At 38.1% G+C, this 24,654-nt stretch overlaps 1 protein-coding gene across 1 annotated transcript in view; it reads right to left on the bottom strand.

The window, feature by feature from the left end:
- Positions 1 to 24,654, bottom strand: part of Top3beta (topoisomerase 3-beta) — a 177,236-nt gene that overhangs the window by 34,420 nt on the left and 118,162 nt on the right. The window contains exon 11 of the mRNA XM_067144503.2: positions 13,448 to 13,665. Coding sequence (XP_067000604.2) covers positions 13,448 to 13,665 — 218 coding nt within the window. The remainder of the gene's footprint in view (positions 1 to 13,447; positions 13,666 to 24,654) is intronic.

The raw sequence follows: 24,654 nt of genomic DNA, 5'->3' as shown, positions 1-24,654 counted from the left end.
TAGGAAACCACGGTAAACCATCTTCAGGGCCGCCGACAGTGGGGCTCGAACCCACTATCTCCCGATTACTGGATACTGGCCGCACTTTAACGACTGCAGCTATTGAGCTCGGTGATTGAAAATAGGTAACGTCGAGGACATGGGCCAATATGGAGCAGAACGTACCATCAATACCAATGGTGAAAAAATGTTGGAATTCTGTATTGATAATGAGTTAAGGATTGGCAACACCTTCACCCCCATAAAAGTATCCATAAAATAACTTTTAAGGCAGTAGGCCGAGGAGCAAAGAGTTGCACTGACTACTTTTGTTACACTAAGAACATGACTTATGCAGCACTAGATGTAAGAGTCTTCCGCAGTGCATAAATGAGTACAGAACATCGGCTTCTGGTTATGAAAACAAGGTTCAAGGCTACACCCACACCCTCTCATCTTTGATTTGAGAAAATAAGAATTTCTGCATTTAGAGAGGAAGAGGTAAGGCAGAATTATGTTCAGAAGTTGGGGGAAAAACTTCAGCAAACAGAAAGAGAAGAACCTGAGAGAGGTTGGAACTTAGAAGAGAGATGGAGGGAATTTAAGATGAATATTATCAAAGCAGCAGAAGAGGTCTGTGAGAAAACTACAGTAAACACACGAAGGAAACAAACAAAGTGGTGGACTGAGGAAGTCAAGGAAGGTGTACGGAGGAAAAAGGTAGCTTGGAAGGAGTACATGAGAACAAGAAGGGTAGAGGACTGGAGGAATTATGTTGAAGCACGTAATGAAGCTGAGCGACAAGTATAGGACGACAGGTTGAAGTAAGACGCTGGAATGTGAGCGATGTAAGCGCTAGTTTTGTCAGTTGGAGTGACAGAGGGAGGATGGTGGGTATGAGAGAGAAGAGTGTGGATGCGCTGTTGCCGTAGCGAAGGACAACAGCTGTAGTCAGCTGTTTAACACGACGACGAGAACAACTGAAGCTCGTTTAGTTGCTCGACATAAAGGCAAACTAAAGCATTGTGTAGACTTTTCTAAATCACAGAAAGCAATTACAGTGCGTACTATCTCCCTTCTTTCGCTACGAACAAACTTTGTTTTTAGTACTTGCCATAATTTAACACACGGATATAATAACTTATTTATACTTCCGATAAGGCAAATATCACATTCCAAGAAAGACATCGGGGAAAATCTCTCACTCACTCGGCAGCACTGCCTATTTATGCCTGGTTCACGCTCGGTGTTGCCAAGCCGTGCGCAGTGATAGACAAAACACGAAGCTAGAGCACTTCAATGCTGACTTAACAGAAACATCTCCCTTGAGAGCTAGGCGAGCACTGAATTGTAGTTGCTAATCGGCAACATTGGGCGATGTTCACTTCTATTGGCTCGTGCGGAGACATACCCTTGTACACTATTGGTCGTGCATGACTAGGGACAGAAGGGTAAGAGGGAATTATTTCAAGTTCGCATTCCTTGCGGGGTCTCAGTTGGAGTTGCTGAGCTCTACAAGATGCAAAAGAAAGGAACTGGCAGGAATTTGGTGAGAAAATGGAATCAGAATACAGAAATAATCAGAAGAAGTTTTGGAAGATACTAAGATCCCTCCAAGGCAAAACTGGAAAGAGAATCAGAAACATTAAAGACAGGAACCAGAAGATCCAAACGAGGCCACGGGACATCCTTGATACTTGGAGCACGTACTATGAGGATGTGTTCCGTGCAGACCAGAATCCACAAGACAACGCAATTTGTCTTTCCAGTGTGGCCGAAAAGATATACCCTCGCATACTGGAGAGGAGGCTGAGACAAGAAGTAGAGGATAAGTTGGAAGAAGAACAGTGTGCTTTCAGGCCAAGTCGACAAACACACGACCATATATACAAACTAAGAACCATTATAGGTAAACGACTTAGTCGAGGGAAGGATGTTCTAGCTGCATTTGTCGACCTGAAGGCTACATTTGACTCGGTCCCCAGGGAACAGCTTTGGGCAGCACTTGAAGACGAAAAGGTAACCAAGACTGTCTTATGCCGCATTAGGAGCATGTACAATAGAGTCCAAGGAGTGGTGAGAATAGCTGGTGAATGCTCTAGGGAATTTGAAATGGTGAAGGGAGTAAAGCAGGGTGACAGCTTGAGCCCTCTTTTCTTTGTGATCTTCATGAACCAAGTCATTAAGCAGTGTAAAAGAAGAACTAAAAGAATGAGACCAATATATGTCCAATCCTTGGTCTATGCAGACGACATTCTGATTTTGGCTGGGAAAGAGGAGGATCTCCAACAAGCTCTTACAGAATGGGCCTTCCAGGACCGTGGGATGGAAGTGAATGCAAGCAAAACCAAGGTCATGCAGTTCACCAAAGGAGAAAAAGTACAGCTTCAGATCAAGTGGAACAATGAGGATATTGAGCAAGTAGAACAAATTGAGCATCTGGGCACCATTTTCAGGGAGGATGGAAAATTAGAGGCAGAAATAAACAACAGAATTAGAAAAGCTAATCAAGTTTACTATGGTATAAACAACACAATCATAGGAAAGAAAGAAATTATTAGAAACACAAAAATGCAGGTATATCATGCAATGTACCTGCCAACCCTCCTGTATGGTGCAGAGAGTTGGACAGTGCATACAAAACTGGAGAGTCATTGGGTTGCCGCTGAGATGAGATATTTGCCAGGAAAACTCGAAGAGACCACATTAGAAATACCACAGTGAGAGATGAGCTTCAGCAGGAGCCAATAATGGATGTCATTGAGAAGAGAGGAATTGGGCTGGATTGGTCACCTAGAAAGAATGGAAGATGAAAGGAAAGCGAAGCAGGTGTGGCAAGCCAGACCAACAGGAAGAACACGAGGGAGGGCACGGATTGAGTGGGAGGAGTACATCTTGGGACTCATCAGGAAGCGAGGGAAGACCCTAGGTGAGGTTCAGAGAATGGCGCACGACAGAAGAATCTTTAGCAAATGGTTGAAATGTCCCGACGCCTAACGGCACAAAGGGAAAGAAGAAGAAGAGAAGCTTATGATCATTTTTATCTGAGATTTGACACCACTTACAACAGTCTCAGATGCATAAAGTGCTTCTGATTTAATTACTGTGTTATATCATAATTTTGCCTTTTTTTGATATAGTTCTTTTATTGTATTTGTTCCAAGTAATTTTATACTTGCAGTTCTTTCTTTGTTGCTTGATGATTTAACCCTGCTGGTTCAATAATTTCACCCAGATTAAATTTGTCTACTTCAGCGATATTTACATATTAGGTGATTAACATTTGACTAATGAAACCTGATCTAGTCCCTCTTCATAAGAAATTTGGAGTCCTGTTTTGGCTGTAATTTCATTGAGTTTTCTACAGACTGGGTTGCTTCCTGTCTGTTGTTGATTAGGACAGCTATGTTATTAACAAATGCTGGGCAATTAAGGTGAATTTTGTTTTGGAGATATCTACCAATATTTATACCTTCTAATCACTTTTTGAAATACTAATAATAATAATAATAATAATAATAATAATAATAATAATAATAATAATAATAATAATAATAATAATAATATTTTTTACGAGGGACTGTGGAAAATCTTCAAAAGACACTTGTGAAGGGTCCACACTCCACAAGTGTATGGGAATCTTACCCACTAAAAACCACACACCCTTTTCCAACGATGTGTATCATTACCCCGGAGCTGCTCTCGCATTACTTCAGGGTGATATAGTGCTTATTTTGTCTTTCAGACTTCTTCTTTCTTCATTTCTCCTTTACGAATGTTCGCATGCTTCCAAATCCTTCTTCTTCTGACGAAGGACATTCTCTACATACACTGCCACGCAATCCCAGGATTCCTGGTTTTGTAGCATCGCAGAAATAATATTATCTGCTGTCAGTTCTCCCAGTTCAGTTTCCACACTCTTCTCTGTATCATCCAATGGTCGCACACAAAGAAGGTCTGCAATACATCATCGATGTCATCACAGTATATGCATGCTGCATCACTCACTCTGCCCACTCTATGCAGGAATTTCCAAAAATATCTATGTCCTGTTAGAAGCAGCATGATGTAATAGTTTACTTCACCATGAACCCTTTCAAACCAGATATCCAAGCGTGGTATAAGTTGCTTGGTCCATTTACCCCGAGGGTCACTTTCCTATCTGAGTTGCCATATCCCCTCATCCGTTGACGGAAGGCGTGCTTCTTTGCGCATTTCTTTCCCAGCTGTCCTTGGGTACGCCAGATTTCTTGTCGTTCCAATGCAAGTACGGTATAACCCCGTTTATCCGAAATAAAAAGGGCGGAGCCACTTCGGTTGATGCGTTTTTCAGATGACACATGGTAAATATTTTCGGAATTTAAATGTCGAAATAAAAGTGCATAAACTCTGTTAAGCAAAGGTGCATACTGTATATTAACATTAAAATGTTAATGTACAATCTGCCACTGCTGACACAAACTTCATAATTCACAGCAACATTTTGCAATATCGCATGATTTTCACTGTTTCGATTTTTTTCCTGGTGCTTACAACAGCGCGTTTTCATTTAGTTGACATCATTCAATAAGCACGCACTTTCCACTGTACTTTTAACACAATTGATTACTGTATACTGTACCTTGCTACTGTATTTCAAAAGAACCCAGTCCATATGCCTGGGACAGCGTTGGTTGGATAAGAATAATACAGTACCGTTAGTTCATGTTGCAGTGGGGTAAGAAAAGCTCTGGAACTACAGTATAGAACTGCGAGGCCAGTGGAACGACCTTGGGTGAAAGAAAAATATGAAAGGAGAAGGGTCGCTGGATTTCCCTGGTTTCCTAACAGAAGCTGCGGTATAGTCCGAGAAATAAACAAGATGAAACTCCCACAACTGAAGCAACATTAACCACAGTTAACATAATACAGTAATAATAATAATTCTTGTTTGTTCAAGAAACAATGTATCATGTAACGAACTAGAGGGTAAGATACTGTTTTGTTTTATGCTACACGTGCATTTTGGCATAAGTCATAATATAAAAATAGGGTTTACCTAGTAGCTCTCAGCACATATAGCAAGAGAATTGCTAAAATCGATGGCCAAGAACGAGAGGGTAAAAAAAGAAAAAAAATTAAAATACAATTTTGTCAGACCATTTTGGTTAAGCTGGGTTTCGGTTAAGTGAAGTTCGGTTAAGTGGGGTTCTACTGTAGATATATTGCTGCCACCGTGAGGATTGCAGGTTCGGAACCCGTGCAGTATGCACATGCAATACGTAAAGCTGCTCATCGTTGTATGACAGCTATCCTTCTCCAATACTGAGCAAATCTCAAGGATTCAGCCCAGATTTCGGAGCCATACAGGAGCACTGACTGAACTGTCGACATGAGGTGTCGTTTACTGGATTTCAGACCTTTAATATTTCCCATCAGTCTACTAAGTGCAGTCATGTAATTTACTACCTTATCTGTCGCTCTCTGATGATGATAATAATAATAATACTAATAATAATAATAATAATACTACTACTAATAATAATAATAATAATAATAATAATAATAATAATAATAATAATAATAATAATAATTTTTAATTATTCTATCAACACCTCACAAAATGGAGTTGAAAAGGCAGTAGACAAATATAATTACAAAAATAGGCCTCCAATGCATAATACCTCACAGAAATTCTGTAATTTTACATACGTATATTCATATCCTTGTCCCGAGGTGGTGCAATACTTCTCAAGCATACACCTAATGGAAATGAGCTGCATATACTGTTTTAACCACATACCAGCCCTCATTTCAATCTTAAATTTTGGCAGTATCGGGGATCAAGCTCAGGCCCCCAAGGAAGGCAGCTAGTAGTGCTACCGTTTCATTACCAGTACACAGGTGGGTGGACTTGATCATATTATAAATACAGACACACATATAAAAATCAATTTATTGGCCACTTTAAGTGATTCAGATTTCTTTTCTCCACGTGCAAAATTTTTGATAGTGTACATGCGGTTTCAAAATCAGGTTAAGAGGGTTCCAGGTTAGATTCATGGTTATATCAGGGATTTTAATTGAGTCTCGTTAATTTCTGTGACTCAGGGACAGGGTGTTTGTGTTTGTCTCAACACAGTCCTCTTCACACACAATATAGCACACTATCATTCATCACAGAAACACCCAATGGTGAGCAGATCCCTCTATCAGGTTGCATAGGGAAGGGCATTCAACTGTAAAATAAGGCTGAATCCACAGAGTTTGGTATTCCGCCAAAAAAAGTTAAAATTCTATGAAGGACGTTAAAGAGATAGAATTACTGTTAAGACCTTGAACAGCTATTCCTTGATTCACAGTAAATTTTTGGAAGCAGTTTAACTTAGATGTTCCAGAACTGCTAACTATACCTTTGTTAGCTTTACGAGGTTCAAGTTAACTGTTCAGAAATCATTCCTATAACTCTTGTACTTTAACAACATTATAAGAATAAGGTAATTTCAAGAGAGTCATTGTACGCTGGAATTATTAATTTCACTGACTCATTATGCTTTGTCTATTGTTTCAACCTTTAACTGAGGGACATTTTTGTAAATAGAAAATTATGTAAATTAATTTCGCCATACTGGGGGACTATGGAATTAAAAGTAGATTATTAGAATCAATCAAAGGCATTTATGTTGACAATTGGGCTTCAGTGAGAATTGATGGTAGAATGAGTTCTTGGTTCAGGGTACTTACAGGAGTTAGACAAGGCTGTAATCTTTCACCTTTGCTGTTCGTAGTTTACATGGATCATCTGCTGAAAGGTATAAAATGGCAGGGAGGGATTCAGTTAGGTGGAAATGTAGTAAGCAGTCTGGCCTATGCTGATGACTTGGTCTTAATGGCAGACTGTGCCGAAAGTCTGCAGTCTAATATCTTGGAACTTGAAAATAGGTGCAATGAGTATGGTATGAAAATTAGCCTCTCGAAGACTAAATTGATGTCGGTAGGTAAGAAATTCAACAGAATTGAATGTCAGATTGGTGATACAAAGCTAGAACAGGTCGATAATTTCAAGTATTTAGGTTGTGTGTTCTCCCAGGATGGTAATATAGTAAGTGAGATTGAATCAAGGTGTAGTAAAGCTAATGCAGTGAGCTCGCAGTTGCGATCAGCAGTATTCTGTATGAAGGAAGTCAGCTCCCAGACGAAACTATCTTTACATCGGTCTGTTTTCAGACCAACTTTGCTTTACGGGAGCGAAAGCTGGGTGGACTCAGGATATCTTATTCATAAGTTAGAAGTAACAGATATGAAAGTAGCGAGAATGATTGCTGGTACAAACAGGTGGGAACAATGGCACGAGGTTATTCGGAATGAGGAGATAAAGGCTAATTTAGGAATGAACTCGATGGATGAAGCTGTGCGCATAAACCGGCTTCGGTGGTGGGGTCATGTGAGGCGAATGGAGGAGGATAGGTTACCTAGGAGAATAATGGACTCTGTTATGGAGGGTAAGAGAAGTAGAGTGAGACCAAGACGACGATGGTTAGACTCGGTTTCTAACGATTTAAAGATAAGAGGTATAGAACTAAATGAGGCCACAACACTAGTTGCAAATCGAGGATTGTGGCGACGTTTAGTAAATTCTCAGAGGCTTGCAGACTGAACGCTGAAAGGCATAACAGTCTATAATGATAATGTATGTATGTATGTATACATAAAAGACACTGAAAAACATAACACTGAACAAAGGAATAAATGAAGAGATTACAAAGGAAGAATTTCATATGACAAAAATAAATTCAACTAACATGTTGATTTTCTTAAACATGTTTTGCCATTGATGCTTTCACGGCCTGTACTTATAGACATGATACTGTATAGGCTTTTGGACTTATGCCGTGTCAAGAAAATAAGGTGACATTCTTATCGATTTCGCAGAGAACTGTGCTCTGCATCATCAGAAGAAAATCTTGACTGTCCACGAGAAAGGCTTCTTAAACAATGACTTTTTGAAATTTAGACGTTATAATAGAAGTGGAAATGGTACATTCATTCATCACCAGATGGCTCCCCAGATGTGGCACAGCGCTAGCATTCGAAGCGGAAGCTGACCGAATCATCAGAGTCAGTGTAAGAGAGTCACATTTTGTTTCTTTCCCAAATCACTGATAACACACTATAGCAAATTCAAGCCTGGTATTCCAGCTGCCTTTATCATGTCTAAGCTGAGATCATCAAAGCCTGAGGACTTCTCATTTCGCATGCTCTTTAGTGCTGTTTCTATCTCAAGCCATGTTAATGGGTATTTGTTGTTTTCGGCTTCATCTACACTATAGCCATTGGTGGTGGTGTTGCCCCCATCTCCATTTAACATCATGTTGAAGTACTTCTTCATTTCATCCCTGATCCCTTCCTCTGTTTGTATTAAGCTAGCATCATCTGTTTCTCGTGCAAGGATGTTTATATATTCATTTCTTTTACCGTTTACTATTTTGTATAGTAGTTTACTACTTCCTTGACAGTCTTCCTCTATCCTTGTAGTAAAGTCATCCCAGCACTTTTCCTTTTCTTCCTGGATCAGTCTTTTCACAACCAGTTCCTTTTTCCGGTATTCCTGTGCTAGATGTTCAATTTCTAATTCATTTCGCCTATCATCTGTTTTCTGTTTTTCGAGGTCTAATTTTCTTTTCAGTATATTTCTATCTTTTTCTGCTGCCTTCACTCGGTCATTCCACCAAGGCGTTTCCTTCCCTTTTGGTGTGGCACTTGTTTTCCCACAAATTTCTGTGGCTTTTTTTCCAAGGGTTTCTTTGAATAAGAACCATTCATCTTCTACTCCCCCTTTCTCAGTTTTGGGTAATTTAGCTGTTATCCTTGCTTCATAGATTCCTTTCTTCTTCATGCCCTTCAAAAGCCATGTCTTAATCTTTGGTTTTTTCTTTTGTTTAATTTTGGGCACATGAACATCTTTTAGGTCAGTGATTAATAGCCGATGGTCGCTATCTAGGCACTCGCTGGGTATGACTTTAACATCTGTAACATACTAACCCCCTTTTCTGTCCGCAATGATGAAGTCGATCATAGTTTTGAGCTTTCCACCCCAGCTTATCTCGTTATTTAGTGGCTGTCTGTCTTCTGATATCATGTGTTCTGTATGGTTAAGTTGTTTCGCACATAGAGATCAATCAGGTTCTCTCCTTCACAGTTTCTGTTACCACAGCCATGGGAGCCAACGATGTTTTCACAGCCTAGTCTTTCTTTACCAACTTGGGCATTCAGATCACCCATAATGATTGTGTTCTCCTCTGTTATTTATTCCTCAAGTTCGATAAGGAATTGCTCTTTCTCCTCTATGGTACATCCTGTCCGCGGTGTATATACTTGCAGGAGAGTATGATGTGCATTACCAACACTTAGTCTCATCTGGATGATCCTATCACTCACATATTTGACATCTATCTGTGTGTCTATATCTTTATGAAGGAGGAAGTCAACTCCATTTTTGGATTCGTTATTGTTCCCACTCCAGTACAGCACATATCCATTTCTCAAGGACTTCTTCCCATATCCTTTCCATTTTGTCTCACTCAACCTCAATATCTTGAGCTTACACCTCTCCATAACATCCACAAGTTCTTCATATTTGTTGGTGAGAATAAGGATACTGAGTGTACCAATTTTCAGTCACTCCTTCTTGGGAGGGTTTTGTGTCTTCTGCTATCTCCGATTAGCATCAGGCTTTTGGCCATCATAAATTCGGACGGTACGAGAAGAACTGTCATGTCCAGTATTTAATTTATTCTTCCATTCGAGGCTTGTTTTAGGTTTGAAAGAAGGCCTAACACAGGTGAGGATTTTCTTTTGGGGTTTACTCCCTTAGTCTTTGAAGATCCCTCTTCTCCACAAGGTAGTGGTGTCCTCTTCTAATTATCCCCAGGGAGGATGGTTGCCTCATTCACCATCTCTGCCATTCCGAAGGTCTCCTTCTCTGCCACAGATGCCGTTAAGGTCTTTGCCCGAAACCCTGGGCATGGGTTCCACATTATACCCTGTGGTGCTGGGTCCCTGTCTGAACTTAACCATCCTTTCACACCAGCCTACTGATGTGGAGGATGCCCACCCCCGCAGCGTGGATGCGCCAGGCAAGAATTACTCAAGTGGAGAACAGGGAGGTGACCCTCTCTCCTTTCAGCCGGGTTGCATATGATGTATCATGTCTTAAACATGTTTTGTCTAGGAATTATGGGTACGAGAGGAGGAATTAATTTACACAGCAAACAACACTGTAGTGATATTCTTCTTAGATTATCTATCCTTCCTGATAAGAAATAAGCAATATAGCTGTGGTGAGTTCTATCTTGCAAAGAATGAAGAAAGTGAACTTGTGACCATGCAATATGATAACAAGCAATGCTTTCACAAATTTAACATTACCGAACACTGTACTTGAACTACCCATTAGGTCGCATGGTACTCTTCAAGAAGTTTGTTTTCTCCTCCACAGAGGAAAGGACCTTCAAGGTGAGGTATGCCAACTAGCAATGTCATTAATTTAAAACTGATGTCACTCAAGGTTGAAAATGACTGATCACCTTGTATTATAAGTCCCTTTTCATGTTTGTATCTTTCTATTATGACTTAATTACATGGGCCAGTTTACCAAGTTGTCTCAAGACCCTTACACAACCACAACATAAACAAGTTGTTGAAACTATCTTTAAAGAAGTAAAGAGTAGGAGGAGGAGGAGAGGAGAGGTGGGGAGGGAAATAACAGAGAGAAAGTAGTGGAATTGGAAAAGGGACCCTGGGAGGTCTGTAGTAGGAGAAACTTTCTAGATCTGAGCACTACGCCCTTCCTGCGTCCAGGATGAGTCACGCAAAAGAAATCCCGACCAGTTTCTCAGGGTGCTTAATATATATATATATATATATTTTAAACGTGGGATCCAAGGTAACGACGATACAATAATAAATATATCTGTCATTAATAATGATGGAAGTCTCCATCCGACGCTAGAATATCAATTATCTAACGCCTTAATTCGAATTTGCCTTATGTTACTATTGAAATTATAAATAACACTACAAATTCATCTGAACTACCACTATTTATTAAAAAAATGTAAATTGTGGATAAAGAAAAGTGAAATCAAGGAATTGAAATTCTGAAATCGATTAATTAAATCTGCTCTGAAAGCTTAAAACAACAATGAACACTGTCATCTCCTTTGCCTATTTCACAAGACATCATCACTGAAATGAACTAATATTTCACTTCATTTAATATTAGTAAAAGAAATCGATGAAATAAATGCATATCTGCATGGGAAATTAATGGTTAAGTTAAGCTATTATAATCATTTAGGTGCATCAGTTTCATCAGTGTCATTATGAATTTCTCTTAGGACAAGACATATGCTTTATGTTTATCCTCGAAGTATCATACATTAAGCTTCAAGGAAATGATAAGTTTCATATTCAATAGCAAACGTGCTAATATTTGTTTTAAATCATAATATTAAACAACATTATATCATATGATAAGTTAATTTCCAACCTAGATCAAACATAAAACAAACAACCAACTAGATTCACAAATGTGTCCGAAATCCAGTATGTGACCTCGTGTGATTTAATTAAATATGTGGGGAACATCATTCTCTAAGATACTGTATTATGTGACATCTATTCATTTGAAATTATCTGTAGAAAATAGTAATGTCTATCCATGTCAACTAACATATGGCATAATTAACATTTAAGAAATATGACTTTACAGTAGAAATACTAAGTTAAAAATGAACAATTAATGAACAACTCTTCTCATAAGGATTCATTTTGATGATCTAATCCTGCAATATCATTTTATAAATGTCGTAATACGTCGTCGCTATCCTAGGATATGGATTTTCGATATTATCTTACTCTTCAAATATACCATTTACTTCTATTTTATAATTGTAGCAATATATATATTCTTTCAATTCATTCCTCATTACTTTCATATAACATCGTAACATTTTCTTCACTTCCCATTTCATATCATATCTCTTCCAATTCTTTCAAGTCTTCTTCATACATAACTTAGTCAGATGCATAAATAACTTCATTCTCAATTATTCATGCCACTGGATCAATATCTTCATAGCTAACATCAACGTATCTTCCGTTCGCCATTATATCCATATTCTGATTTATTATGGCATATAATAACACATTATTCAGTATTTTATTGAAGACCCTAAAGTATTCTACTCCTAAGCACTTCACACATTACATGGTATAATCTGTTGGGATTCTTTGGTTTTATTGAAATTATATTGCCACACTATTATCTCGCATTCCCTAAATGGAGTTAATCTTCTTTCTTAGGAAGACTACCTTTCTCCTCATACATATTGACACAATAAATAAATCACTCGCGAGAATCTAACACAAATTATTCTGAAGATAGTAGCGACCTAACATCTAATTTTCAACTACAAATGGTCTACATTTCATTTTATCTAGCAATTGTATACATATATTTACGAAACTTCTCTTTTTCCTTCTGCTTCCGGGATTATATCTTTTGTTCATCATCTGCAGCTCTGGTTGACGATCATCCTACTCCGCTGGCCATCGAGATGTCATCTGGGATTGTGGTTTCTTTCTGCCGTCATCTCAGCTCAGTATCGTTCGGACAGTCTGCCCCAAGGTCTTCTTAAAAATCCATAGCAGTCTTGTCTTGCGCAATTGAAAGATAAAAGTACATAGATGAAATCAGCTGTAACATTTTGTTGCTATCAAAGCCTTCTAACATAATTTTATCAATGAGAATCAATTTTAGATTGCTTTGTATTGTTTCAATCTTTATCAGATTCCCAATATGTCTGCTATTGTCTTAGCTTTTTATGTCATACAGGATTGTTTAGTGACTTAATATATTGACGTTGCATTATATTGAATTCTTTCTCTTTGGGTCAAAGTCTTGTCTTTGCCGTCTTCAATTTTCTGTTAATCAATTCTTGCCGTTTTTAATTTATATAACGTGTATATTAAATTATTATTATTATTATTATTATAATATTTTATGCGTTATTTGATATATAAACACTGTAAGTCTTCTTTCTTTCATAGACTCATTTCTATTTCAATAGTTTTAAGACATATATCTAGCTTCTCGACCGGAATGCATCCGCTTTCTTTGATAACTTGTTCAATAGTGTCTTTTTTTTCAATAGTGCTGCTTTAACAATTCGACTTCGTATTTTGTCTTTGCCACTGCCATTATGATCTTGACCATTTTGATTTAGCGTTATGCCATATCTCCTTGACATTTTATTGAATTTAGGCATTGTGTCTAATTTCGTTACTGGTAATTGCTTTAATCTCAACTAGATTGATTTTTATTCCTGGGACAGTGAAATGGCGCAGTACTATTGGATTTGTCAATGAATTCCCAAGGATGTGTGTATCTTATGTTTTAAGCCAAGTCATTAATTTGTCAACTTACCTGGAATGCGATTTTCCAGAAGCTGCTAGGGTAGAAAAAGTCACTTCAAACAGTTGGTCCATTCCATCAATATTCTTTACAAAATAAAGAAATTTCTGTTTGAATACTTCCACAGTATGCTGTAATACAGCCTCAAAATCTGCCTGGCCATGTGCAATCAAATTTAATTGCTCTTCCACTGCAGATCTCATAGTTGGTAAGACCAATTCTGGATCAATCTATGCAAGTAACAGATGCTGAAATTAGCATTAAAAAGTAATAAACATATTTCTAAGAAATAAAAAGCTCAGACACATTATATAATTTCTTTCCATCTTTTAAAATGAACGAGGGGAAGACCAAACTATACAGAACATGCTGCAATGTCTGCTGTGCCCATCTTCCTGTACAGAAGACAGCACTTGATGTAGCAAAGTTTTGGTCGAAATGTGTGGAGATGTTACTGTCGTGAGAATAAGAATAATCTTTTAAAATTATACGAAAAGGTATCAAAATTTCTATGGCTTGTTTCTTGGAACAGACTTATTAGTTATTACAATTCACTTTCCATTAGAGATCCAAAATAGATGTCTATCCAATAAAAAAAGGACATCCTGTATCAATTTAATGAAAACTACTCCAATTATGGCAGAATATTTCCTGTATGTTCCTAGAATTTGCATGTTCCTGACATTTATACCGTATTTTTTAAATCCATTCATTTTCACTATGGTTATAATGTAATTCTTTCCCAGTATAAGTTTCATCAAACATGTGCATATAAAACAGCATCAAGACCACAGAAATAAGGATTTCTGTGGCAACCTTATATCAACCAGCAACTGTATTACTTAATATGACTACTGTGAGATTCACTATGTACTATCCTCAGCTACCATTGGCTACCCTCAATGGTCAAACTAATTATCATTAAGAGTGAACTATAATTTGTTTGAACAACATTAAAAACTTTCAGCCTATTAGTTAGTGTTGAGTGCATAATACAGTACATGATGCAGTGATGTTAACCACTGAACAAAAATGGCCAACCGGACACCAGTGGGATCCAAACCCGTAACTTCCCGATTTCTCGTTGGATGCTCTACAGATTGAGCTCTGGTGGTCTACATGATATTTGTTCTGCACTAATGCCAGCACAACTGTACAGTGCACACTTGTCTGCTGTGGGCCAATTCAAGTGAATGCCAGGCCTGTAGCTCAGATCCTTTTCAACAAAACAAAATTTTTTTTTTTGCTAGGGGCTTTACGTAGCACCGACACAGATAGGTCTTATGGCGACGATGGGATAGGAAAGGCTTAGGAGTTGGAAGGAAGCGGCCGTGGCCTTAATTAAGGTACAGCCCCAGCATTTGCCTGGTGTGAAAATGGGAAACCACGGAAAACCAACAAAACAAATTTGACTCAGGCAACCCTACCTCAATTCTCAAATGAAAGGGTCCACCTGTTCAACACTTTATCTCATATACTGAGTTATAAAGTACTGGGAATACATGCTTTGTCTCCTACGAAGAATTCCACAGTTCCTTGAAAGTTTGTCCTTACAACATTTGAATTGTAGTGTGTATCCTCATAGACTGCAAGTTTGGTGCTCAAGATATAATTCAACCTAAAGACCAGATATATGATAATACTAAGTGTTGTCCTTGTAATCGTATGCTTAACTTAAAAATCGCTTATGTGCATGATGAAGTCTTTTAAATTTAACTGTATCTTGAGCACCAAGCTTGCAGTCTATATGAACACACACTCAAAATTAAAATCATGTAGGATATAATCTAGTCAGATAACATTTAAATGATTTTATAGCAACTCAAGTCTAGGAATTGGCTGTGGTGTTAAAATGAGTAAAATGTGAAAAGGGAGTCTCTTCTCAGATGATTGCGTTTTTTATGGAACATGATGTAATCCGACAAACGTTCCAGTGTGTTGAGTCTAAAAATATAGGAATTGGGAGTATAAGTACAGTAGAAATCCATTATATCAAGAGTTCATAACAGCATAAAATTTACCCGCTATAGCGGATTGTCATTATATCCAATTTTTCGTAAATGTCTACATACATTAAAATCAGTATGAAACGGCAATAAGTTTGTTAAAACTAGCGTTTTCGCAGATGACATCCACACTACAGCTTATTCGTTTGTTATTTTACAAACTTCGATACTACATGAAAGTGTATATTTAATTTCATTCTGAAGAAATTATAGCATCACTCCATAGGCTTCTGTAGCAAATGTTTCAGTTTTCTTATTCAAACAGTGTGACCTAACCTAACTGTACATGTATCATGAAAAGATATTTCAAGTACCTGTAGAGAAATGATAACCTCCTCGCTATAAGTTTACATGGAAACAGCCTTTCCGAAATTTAATCAGACGTGAGAAAATATAAACTATCCTCTGAAATCAGTGTTGCACTCTTCTATATCTTGAGGTGTATCACATTCCTACTTAATTTCATTAAAATTAAGCGACCATTTCCTTCAGCCTTTTGTTTCTAATGAGTTAACAATTGCTATGGGCCATGTTATTTACGCATGTATTATGGAAACGTGTCATCCTCTTTCATTTTGAACTATCTTTAGAGAACAACAGTCGACGAGTGTTACTAATTGACACTGACTTCACCTTTCAATGTTGACATGAGCGCTCACAAGTGCACATAGAGAGAAAACGATACTGAAGATGACTGATCGCACTGTGTGGTAAATGTTTCAGTTTTCTTATTCAAACAGCATCCGTCGCCTAAGCTAACTTAACCGTATTATATATATAATGAAAATATATTTCAAGCGCCAGTAGGGAAACTATAACCACCTCGCCATGAATTTACATGGGAATAGCCTTTCCAAAATTTAACCAGACGCGAGAAAATATAAACTAACCTCTGAAATCAGCGATGTGCTCTGCCATATCTTGAGGTGTACGACATTCTTACTTAATTTCAGTATATAGTATTAAATTAAGTGATCGTTTACTTTAGCCTTTATTTCGAACGAGTTAACAACTGCTATCAACTATGTTATTTATGTATTTATTATGAAAACGTATTCTCTTTCATTTCCAATTTTCTTTATAGAACAGCAGTCGATGTGTATAATAATTGACTCCAACATCGCCTTAGAATGTTGACGAGAGAGTTCACAAGTGAACATAGCGGGAAATCGATACCGATGAGCTCGATCACATTTTTTGGCAAATGTTTCAGTTTTATTATTCAAACAGCATCACCTAACCTGACTTAACCATACCATATGTATCAAAACATATTTCAAGTGCCAGTAAGTTATTGATAACCTTTTCGCTATAAATTTACACGATAATGGCTTTTCCATAATTTAAACAGATGCGAGAAAATATAAACTAACCTCTAAAAGCAATGATGCAATCTGCCATTTCTTGAGGTGTATTCCATTCTTTATTTCAGTATATAGCATTATAATTAAGTGACTATTTACTTTAGCCTGTATTTCTAACGAGTTAACAATTCTTGCTATCGGGGCCGATGACCTTCGATGTTAGGCCCCATTAAACCACAAGCATCATCATCATCATCATCATCATCGCCATCATCATCATCATCGCCATCGGGCACGTTATTTACGCATTTATTAAGAAAACAGTTTTCCTCTTTCACTTCAATTTTAATTTAAGGAACAGCAGTCGGTGGGTATTGGTAACTGACTCCAACATCACATTCGAATGTAGACGAGAGAGCTCGCTAGTAGACATAGCGAGAAAACGATACCGAAGATAATCAACTGCATGCAATATAATCGCTGGGGTGCATAAATATCAACAACGGAAAAAATCGTGCACGCTCAATCGCTCGTAATAACGGATGTGTCAGTGATATGGCTCTCGCTGTAATCGAAGGATAACATACAGTTTCATTTTCAAGGGACAAAAAAACTTATTATAGCCGGGGTCTCGTTATTTGCCATACTCGCTATAGCAGACTTCTACTGTACTGTGTAAATAAAAGTAAGGTCTTTCATGGATAAGTTTGAAATATGTTACTCTCTTCCCCGCTGCACCTCCTGAAAGGTATTGTGTGTGTCCTAGTTCTCACTAGTATATAACTCAATGTATGAGATACGAGTGTTAAACAGGTGGACACTTTCATTTGAGAATTGTATAGTGTCAACATGGATAAGGAAAACAATGAAATTCATCAATTGTTGGAACCATAGCACAATCGGCAGAGAAAATGACACAATACTGGAGGGTTGTGGGTTCGGTTTCCACTAGTATCTGCCATTTTTGCTCTGTACTTAACATCTCTTCGGCAGTTACTGTATGTACTCAACAATGTCTAATAGTCGAAAGTTTATTTCAAGTACAATTTGGTTGTGAAAACTAAAAAAAACATGAATTTCCATTTTCTTGCATTGCCTAGATGGACTTTTACATTTTTACAACATAAATCTATGATGTATTGATATTCTCACCACAAATAAGTCTACAATTCAATATAAAGTCTATCGATAACTGGCATCAGTTACCTGTGTAACTTGTGTATTGAAACACAGATAGCATACAGAGTAAGGTATAACAGAACATACAGTAACTTAAAATTGGAAGTAATATACAGCAGTAATTATTGAACAAACAAAATAATTGCCATTATTAATACAGAGGCTTAACTTCATTTGCTATCAGTTTCAGTATCTGTTATTCCATTTAAATTTTAAATCCACAGCCTGTTTCCAGTAATTCGAGTGGGTCAGGAATGAAATGAATGAAGCCTCCATCTAGCGGTGAGGATAGGAATTATGCCGGCTGCCAAAGCCTGTTGCACTCCTCTGGGACAATGATTAATGAATGAAAGATGAAATGAAATGATATTGGAGAGTGTTGCTGGTGTGAAAGATGACAGGGGAAACCGGAGTACCCAGAGAAAAACCTGAAAACATGAAATTCTGCATTGTACAGCACAAATCTCACCTGGAGTGACCGGGATTTGAACCAGGGAACCCAGCGGTGAGAGGCCGGCGCACTGCTGCCTGAGCCAAGGAGGCTCCCTTGTTATTTTATTGTTCGTTTTTATTTATAAATTGTGTATTGTACTGTACGGGTCCACCTAATGAAATTGTAATTTTCACACCCTGAATATGACCACTCTGTCCTCCATTTCTCATCATCGCCAATAAGTACTTCTTCTTCTTCTTCGTCTTTACCCGTCCATGCGGGGTCGACATTTTTGACAAGTCTTTTTCATTTCCCTCAATCCCAAATGGTGTTTTCAGTGAACTGTTTTTCTGTGAAGTCTTCCCGCACGCAATCTATCCATCTTCTTCTAGGTCTGCCTCTCTCCCTCCTGCCCTTCACCTCCAAGTCAAGCACTCTTCTTGCTACATAGTTCTCATCCCTGCGCTTAATGTGACCATACCAGAGCAACTGCTTTTCTTGAACTTTCTGTGATGCTTGAGTTACCTTTACACTGCCTCATATGAAGCTGTTCTTGATGTGGACTTTCATAGTAACACCACATATCCATCGCAGCGTTTTCATTTCGGCTACATCCAGCCATTTATTTTGCGATTGTACTATTGGTCAAGTTTCTGCTCCATATATCATGGCAGGTCTCACCACACTTTTGTAGGCTCTCTCCTTCACTTGGACATTTTGTCTCCTGTCACAAAGGACACCAGACAGCCTTTTCCAATTTAACCAGGCAGCCTGAATTCGGTGTGTAATTTCCAAATCTAGATTGCCATCATCGGATACAGTTGATCCAAGGTACTTGAAAATATTACTTGCGTGGAGTTGATTTACATCCATTTTCACACTATAATTTTCCTTTCCACCGAGGCACAAGTATTCTGTCTTATTCCAACTGATTTTAAGACCCCCTATCCTCCAGTTCTGTTCTAAAAATACTATACATTGTCACCCCATTACACATATGCTAATGAAATAATTGCTATTCTTTGCAAAAAGTGTATTGTGTGGTCAGCACAACTGAGTCTGCAACAGTCACTCTCCATTTATTCGTTCTACTAAACTAAACTAAACTAAACTAAACTAAATCCATGGCACTACAGCTCTTGAAGGGCCTTGGCCTACCAAGCGACCGCTGCTCAGCTTGAAGGCCTGCAGATTGCGAGGTGTCGTGTGGTTAGCACGACGAATCCTCTCGGCTGTTATTAAATATGAATTTATATATTTATGAATGTTTATATACTATATACTAAGATATATGCATCAGCAAAAGGTTGTGGTAATCCAATAAATCCTACTTTATTAGGCCCCTTGCGAATTTGAATATAACCTAACACCTTTCGCTCCTAATTCTAATTATGCATTATTGGGAGGATTGCGAGGATTGCAAGGATTGCAGGGCTGCTATCTCACGATCAGATAGCTCCTCAATCCTAATCACGTAGGCTGAGTGGACCTCGAACCAACCCTCAGGTCTGGGTAAAAATCCCTGACCTGGCCGGGAATCGAAACCGGGGCCTCCGGGTAAGAGGCAGGCACGCTACCCCTACACCATGGGGCCAGCTTATTAGTTCTACTGGATACTGCAAAACTTTTAATTTTCAATATTACTAAGACAACTTTTGTTTGAAATGAAATTCATCCATTATGCGGTGGTGTCCATTACTTGAATAAATATGGTAACTTTAGTCACTGTTCTTGATTTGTTTCCTATACATATATAATTAACAGTTTGTTATTTCTTTGGAATTACAGTGTATGTACTCCTGGACATGGAATGACTATACGGTGACAGAGTAAGAACAACAATGTTGTTAATAAATTATTTCTGAAGTTGCAAAAACATAAGTAGTACAATATACAAGCCCCACTGTCCACAACATCTCACCCAGGAGTTTACATGGGAGACTTCAACACTTGCCATACTAACTGGAGGTATAGAAGCAGTGATAAGACAAGTGATTTGAGCTACCAGTCTTTGATGCCCAAGTATTTTTTTAAAATTATTTGTTTTATGTTGCACTGACACAGAGGTCTTATGGCACTCTTATAAGAGTGGGAAGGAAGTGACCGTGGCCTCAATATTAAGGTACAGTCCCAGCATTCGCCTGGTGTAAAAATGGGAAACTATGGAAAACCATCTTCAGAGCTGTTGACAGTGAGTTTAAGCCACTGTCTCCTACGGCTAGAGAAAGGGTAGCAAAGGTAATGCATACATAATATATTGATACACTTTCAAGGGTGGCGAGGAACTAAGTCCTGCTGAAATATATATCATCACTATTTGGAAACCTTTTCTCCAACTCACAAAGAACCCTCATTTCCAGTATTTTGATGTACAGTACTAATCACTTTTCACCATGCCATCAACTGGTGCTAATGGTCCTGCATACACGGCAGGAGTCCCTGGCATAATGTAGCTGCATGTAAAACCTGGGTCAGGTACCAAGACATGATGGTGGGTGATTGATAGCAGGTATGTGCTTGACATTGTCAGCTGAACACTTACAAACCACACAAGTCTGTCTCTGAAAATACTGAATAGGAGACTGCAAACAAACTCCCCAAACCAACGGTGTCAGATGTGGCATGCCTAAATTCATGCTGATGGAGTGCATGGCGCATGGAAGGTGTGACTTGAACGAAGCCTTAGGGAAACCTGAAAAAATCCCTAAGTAGCCTTACTCGAGCATTTGGTGTTTTGCTCAAGTGAACTAAATTTCTCCCCCATAACCTGGGACCAAAAAATGAAACCTCATTTAAGGGAGAGCTCTAACAGTACATGAAGTGACTTACTTCATTCACAGACTTGTCAACTGAAGACTGCCACTTCCAAAGAACCTACATGGGAAGAAAAGGCTAAAGCTAAATCTAGACCCAACAGACTCTCAGGAGCACAATGGAAGAAAGTGACTGAAGACAGGAAGAAGAGAGAAGGAATTTAGATGAAAGAGAAGCCTTAAAGAAGGCCTAGATCTTCGGAGATCATTGTAGGATAGCACAGGGACCGAAAGACCTTGCTCTGAATCCAGCATAACAACATCTACACACAAGCATGCTAAGAAAAACAGGAGCCACAGATGCAGACTATTACCAATAAGGATGCTGCAGTAGAAATTAAAGTGACAGGGATATGCAGATTTCAAAATTACAAATTAAATCATGAACAAGCAGATCTGATTCAAACTAAAATATTTGAGGTGGTGGATTCTAATCCCCATGAGGAGGTACCACCACAGTTTATTAAGCCCAAATTCTCACAGGGGATTCTTTAGTTTACCTGTGAAAATGAGGATACTTAAACAGTGGCTAAACTAGACAGTGAGCAGACCAGGTTGTCTTTGGGAGTGAGTGGAGCTGCAAGTGGTGAATTCCAAGGACCGTATTTGATTACAGTTTGCATGAAAGAGCTACACCAAATGAATGGAGAGTTTTTATATAGTAGCCCCAGTATACAAAGGAAAGGGTGATAACATAAAGCAATTACAGGCCAGAAAGTTTGACATGCATTGTATGTTAACTCTGGAATTCCTTCTGATTACACTAGAAACATTTGTGAAATGACTAACTGGTTTGAAATAAGGCAGTCCAAGTTTAGGAAAAATTATACCAGTGAGGCTCAACTTGCAGGATTCCAACAAGATATAGTAGATATTTTAGATTCAGGTCAAATGGACTTTATCACTATTAACTTATCTAAGGCATTTAACAGGGTACACCATGGGAGACTACTGACAAAAATGACGGCTACTGGTCTAGACAAAAGAGTGAGTGAATGGCGGCTATAATTCTAGAAAACAGAACTCAGAGATTTAGATGGGGTGAAGCATTAACTGATCCCATAATGATTATAAAGGGAGTTCTGCAAGGCAGTGTTATTGGACCTTAATGTTTTCTTATATATACTTGTACAAATGATTAAATAACTGGAATCAGAGATAAGGCTTTTTTTCAGATGATGTTATACTGTTCAGAATAATAAATAATCTAAAGGATTGTGAGCAGCTACAGAAAGACCTCAACAATGTTGTGAGATGGCCAGCAGACAATGGTATGATGGTAAACGGGCTGAAAGGTCGGGTTGTAAGTTTCATCAAGAGGGAAAAATCCTTTAATTACTACTGTATGTTGATAGATTGACTGTAACTCATGGGGACTGCTGTAAGTACATGGGTGTTAACCCTGTTGCACTCAGTGCACCGATCTATCGGCGCGAGAGGTTATGGCGAGAACGATCACGGCGCCGATACATCAGCTCTGTTCTATTTAAGGATTTTGGTAATTCGTGTTGCTGTTAAATGATAACAGATGATCGTGACATTAACTTAAAGCGTTGAGTTTGCATTTTACTCAGCAGATATATCCACCAGCTCTATGAAATAGTTTTATTTTTGTAAAATGAAATTGTTGACTGTGAATGTTCTTATTGCATGGATATGTTTTTGATTGGCTTAACAATTTGATCTTGCTATATGTTTAGTTTAGAGTTTGTTTTGTTTTGTTGGTATATCGTGTGTTTGCTGTACTTCCCGAACTATAATTACACATACTTCTCATTACTCCGTTGTTGCACGTGCTTGCGTCATCTTTTTCTTGTAATGGCTGGGCCATGGTCAAGGTTGAATGATTCCGATATCTTTCAATTTTCAGATGATTTAGACAGTAATAAAGACGTTTTTTTGTGGAAAGTGATTCCTGTTATTCGGGAAGTGACGATTTTACTCCTGAAGATCTTTGCACACTCACAGCTGCTCACCGTGCATCGGACCGTGAAGCACCTGACATTGATGACAGTTACGTGTACAGTGAATACCTCTGTGACATAATTGATGAGTGAGTTGCAGCACACATATCATATTGGTATAAAATTATTCAGAATTAAATGTTCTTTCTTTCAGGTTTAAGGGTAAAGAAGAAAGACTCAATAATTTATTTTTTTATTTTAATATGTGTTAAAATATTTACATGTTGATTTGTTTGTAATTTGGTTGCAAAATCTCAAAAATTACTTTGAGCTGCTTCACACAAAACCCTGCATATAGGCTGAGGGCAAGAGGGTTAATATAAGAAAATATCTTCAATGGGGTGATCAAATAAATGAGGTTGTAAATATAGGATACAGATATCTTCATATGGACATGAGGGTAACTGTAACTTGGAGTAACGATGAAAAGAAGAGGCAAATAACTCAACGGTAAGACCTCACTTAGAGTATGGTTCTAGAGTATAGGACCATCACCAGGATTACTTGATTCGAAAACTCAAAAAAATTCAAAGGAAAGCAGCATGAATTTTTTTTCCCTGGCATCTGAGTGTGTTATGAAAATGTTACAATCTTTGGGCAATGAAGACTTGGAAGTGAGGAGACAAACTGCTCGACTATGTGCTGTGTTGATATAGATGTTGATTCCCATAGGGAACCTGAAATATTTGTCCCGAATGAGTAAATTTATAATACCAATATAAATGATCCGTTATTGGACATTTCCACGGTATGCACAAGCCATGCGTCTTGGTGGGTATTCAATGTACCAACTGATGAGCCCAACTTAGCACACGGGGGCGAAATGCTAGCAACAAGGAATGAGTTAACTGGAAAATTTATAATGTCCAATAACGGACCATTTATATTGGTATTATAAATTTACTCATTCGGGACAAATATTTCAGGTTCCCTAAGGGAATCAACATCTATATCATCTGATGGCCAAGCAGACAACAATTTTTGGTAATGAGACAAAGTCTCTCATAGTGCATTGGCACTGCCAGTGGCTCCAAGTAGCCTACGCTGTGACCTCCACGGTATGCACTATACATGCATCTTGGTGGGTGTGCTATTTACCAACTGACGAGCCCAACTTAGCACACTGGGGCAAAACGCTGGCAACCAGGAATAAGTTCACTGGAAAATTTATAATGTCCAATTCAGACTGGTATTTGTCCTATGTTTTGAGATGTTAGTGGAGAGATGAAGTGGAATATTAGTAGATTAATAAGCTTGAGTGAAAATTTTGAAAGTAGGAAACAACATAATATTGAGATAGTGTAAAGTTGGAATTCAAGAGGACAAATTGGAGACAAATATTTGTTTATAGGAAGACAAATTAGACACTGGAATAATTTACAAAAAAAGATGTTCGATAAATTTCAAACTTCTTTGAAATCATTTATGAAAAGAGTAGGTAAACAAGTGATAGAAATCTACCATCTAGGCGACAGCCCTAAAGGCAGATTAGTGGTAAATGGAATGAAAAGCAGCTAGGG

The sequence above is a fragment of the Anabrus simplex genome, chromosome 3, assembly GCF_040414725.1.
Source record: "Anabrus simplex isolate iqAnaSimp1 chromosome 3, ASM4041472v1, whole genome shotgun sequence".
NCBI classification, from domain to species: domain Eukaryota; kingdom Metazoa; phylum Arthropoda; class Insecta; order Orthoptera; family Tettigoniidae; genus Anabrus; species Anabrus simplex.
Note: the sequence above shows the minus strand (reverse complement) of the source record. Positions and strands in the feature narration are given on the sequence as shown.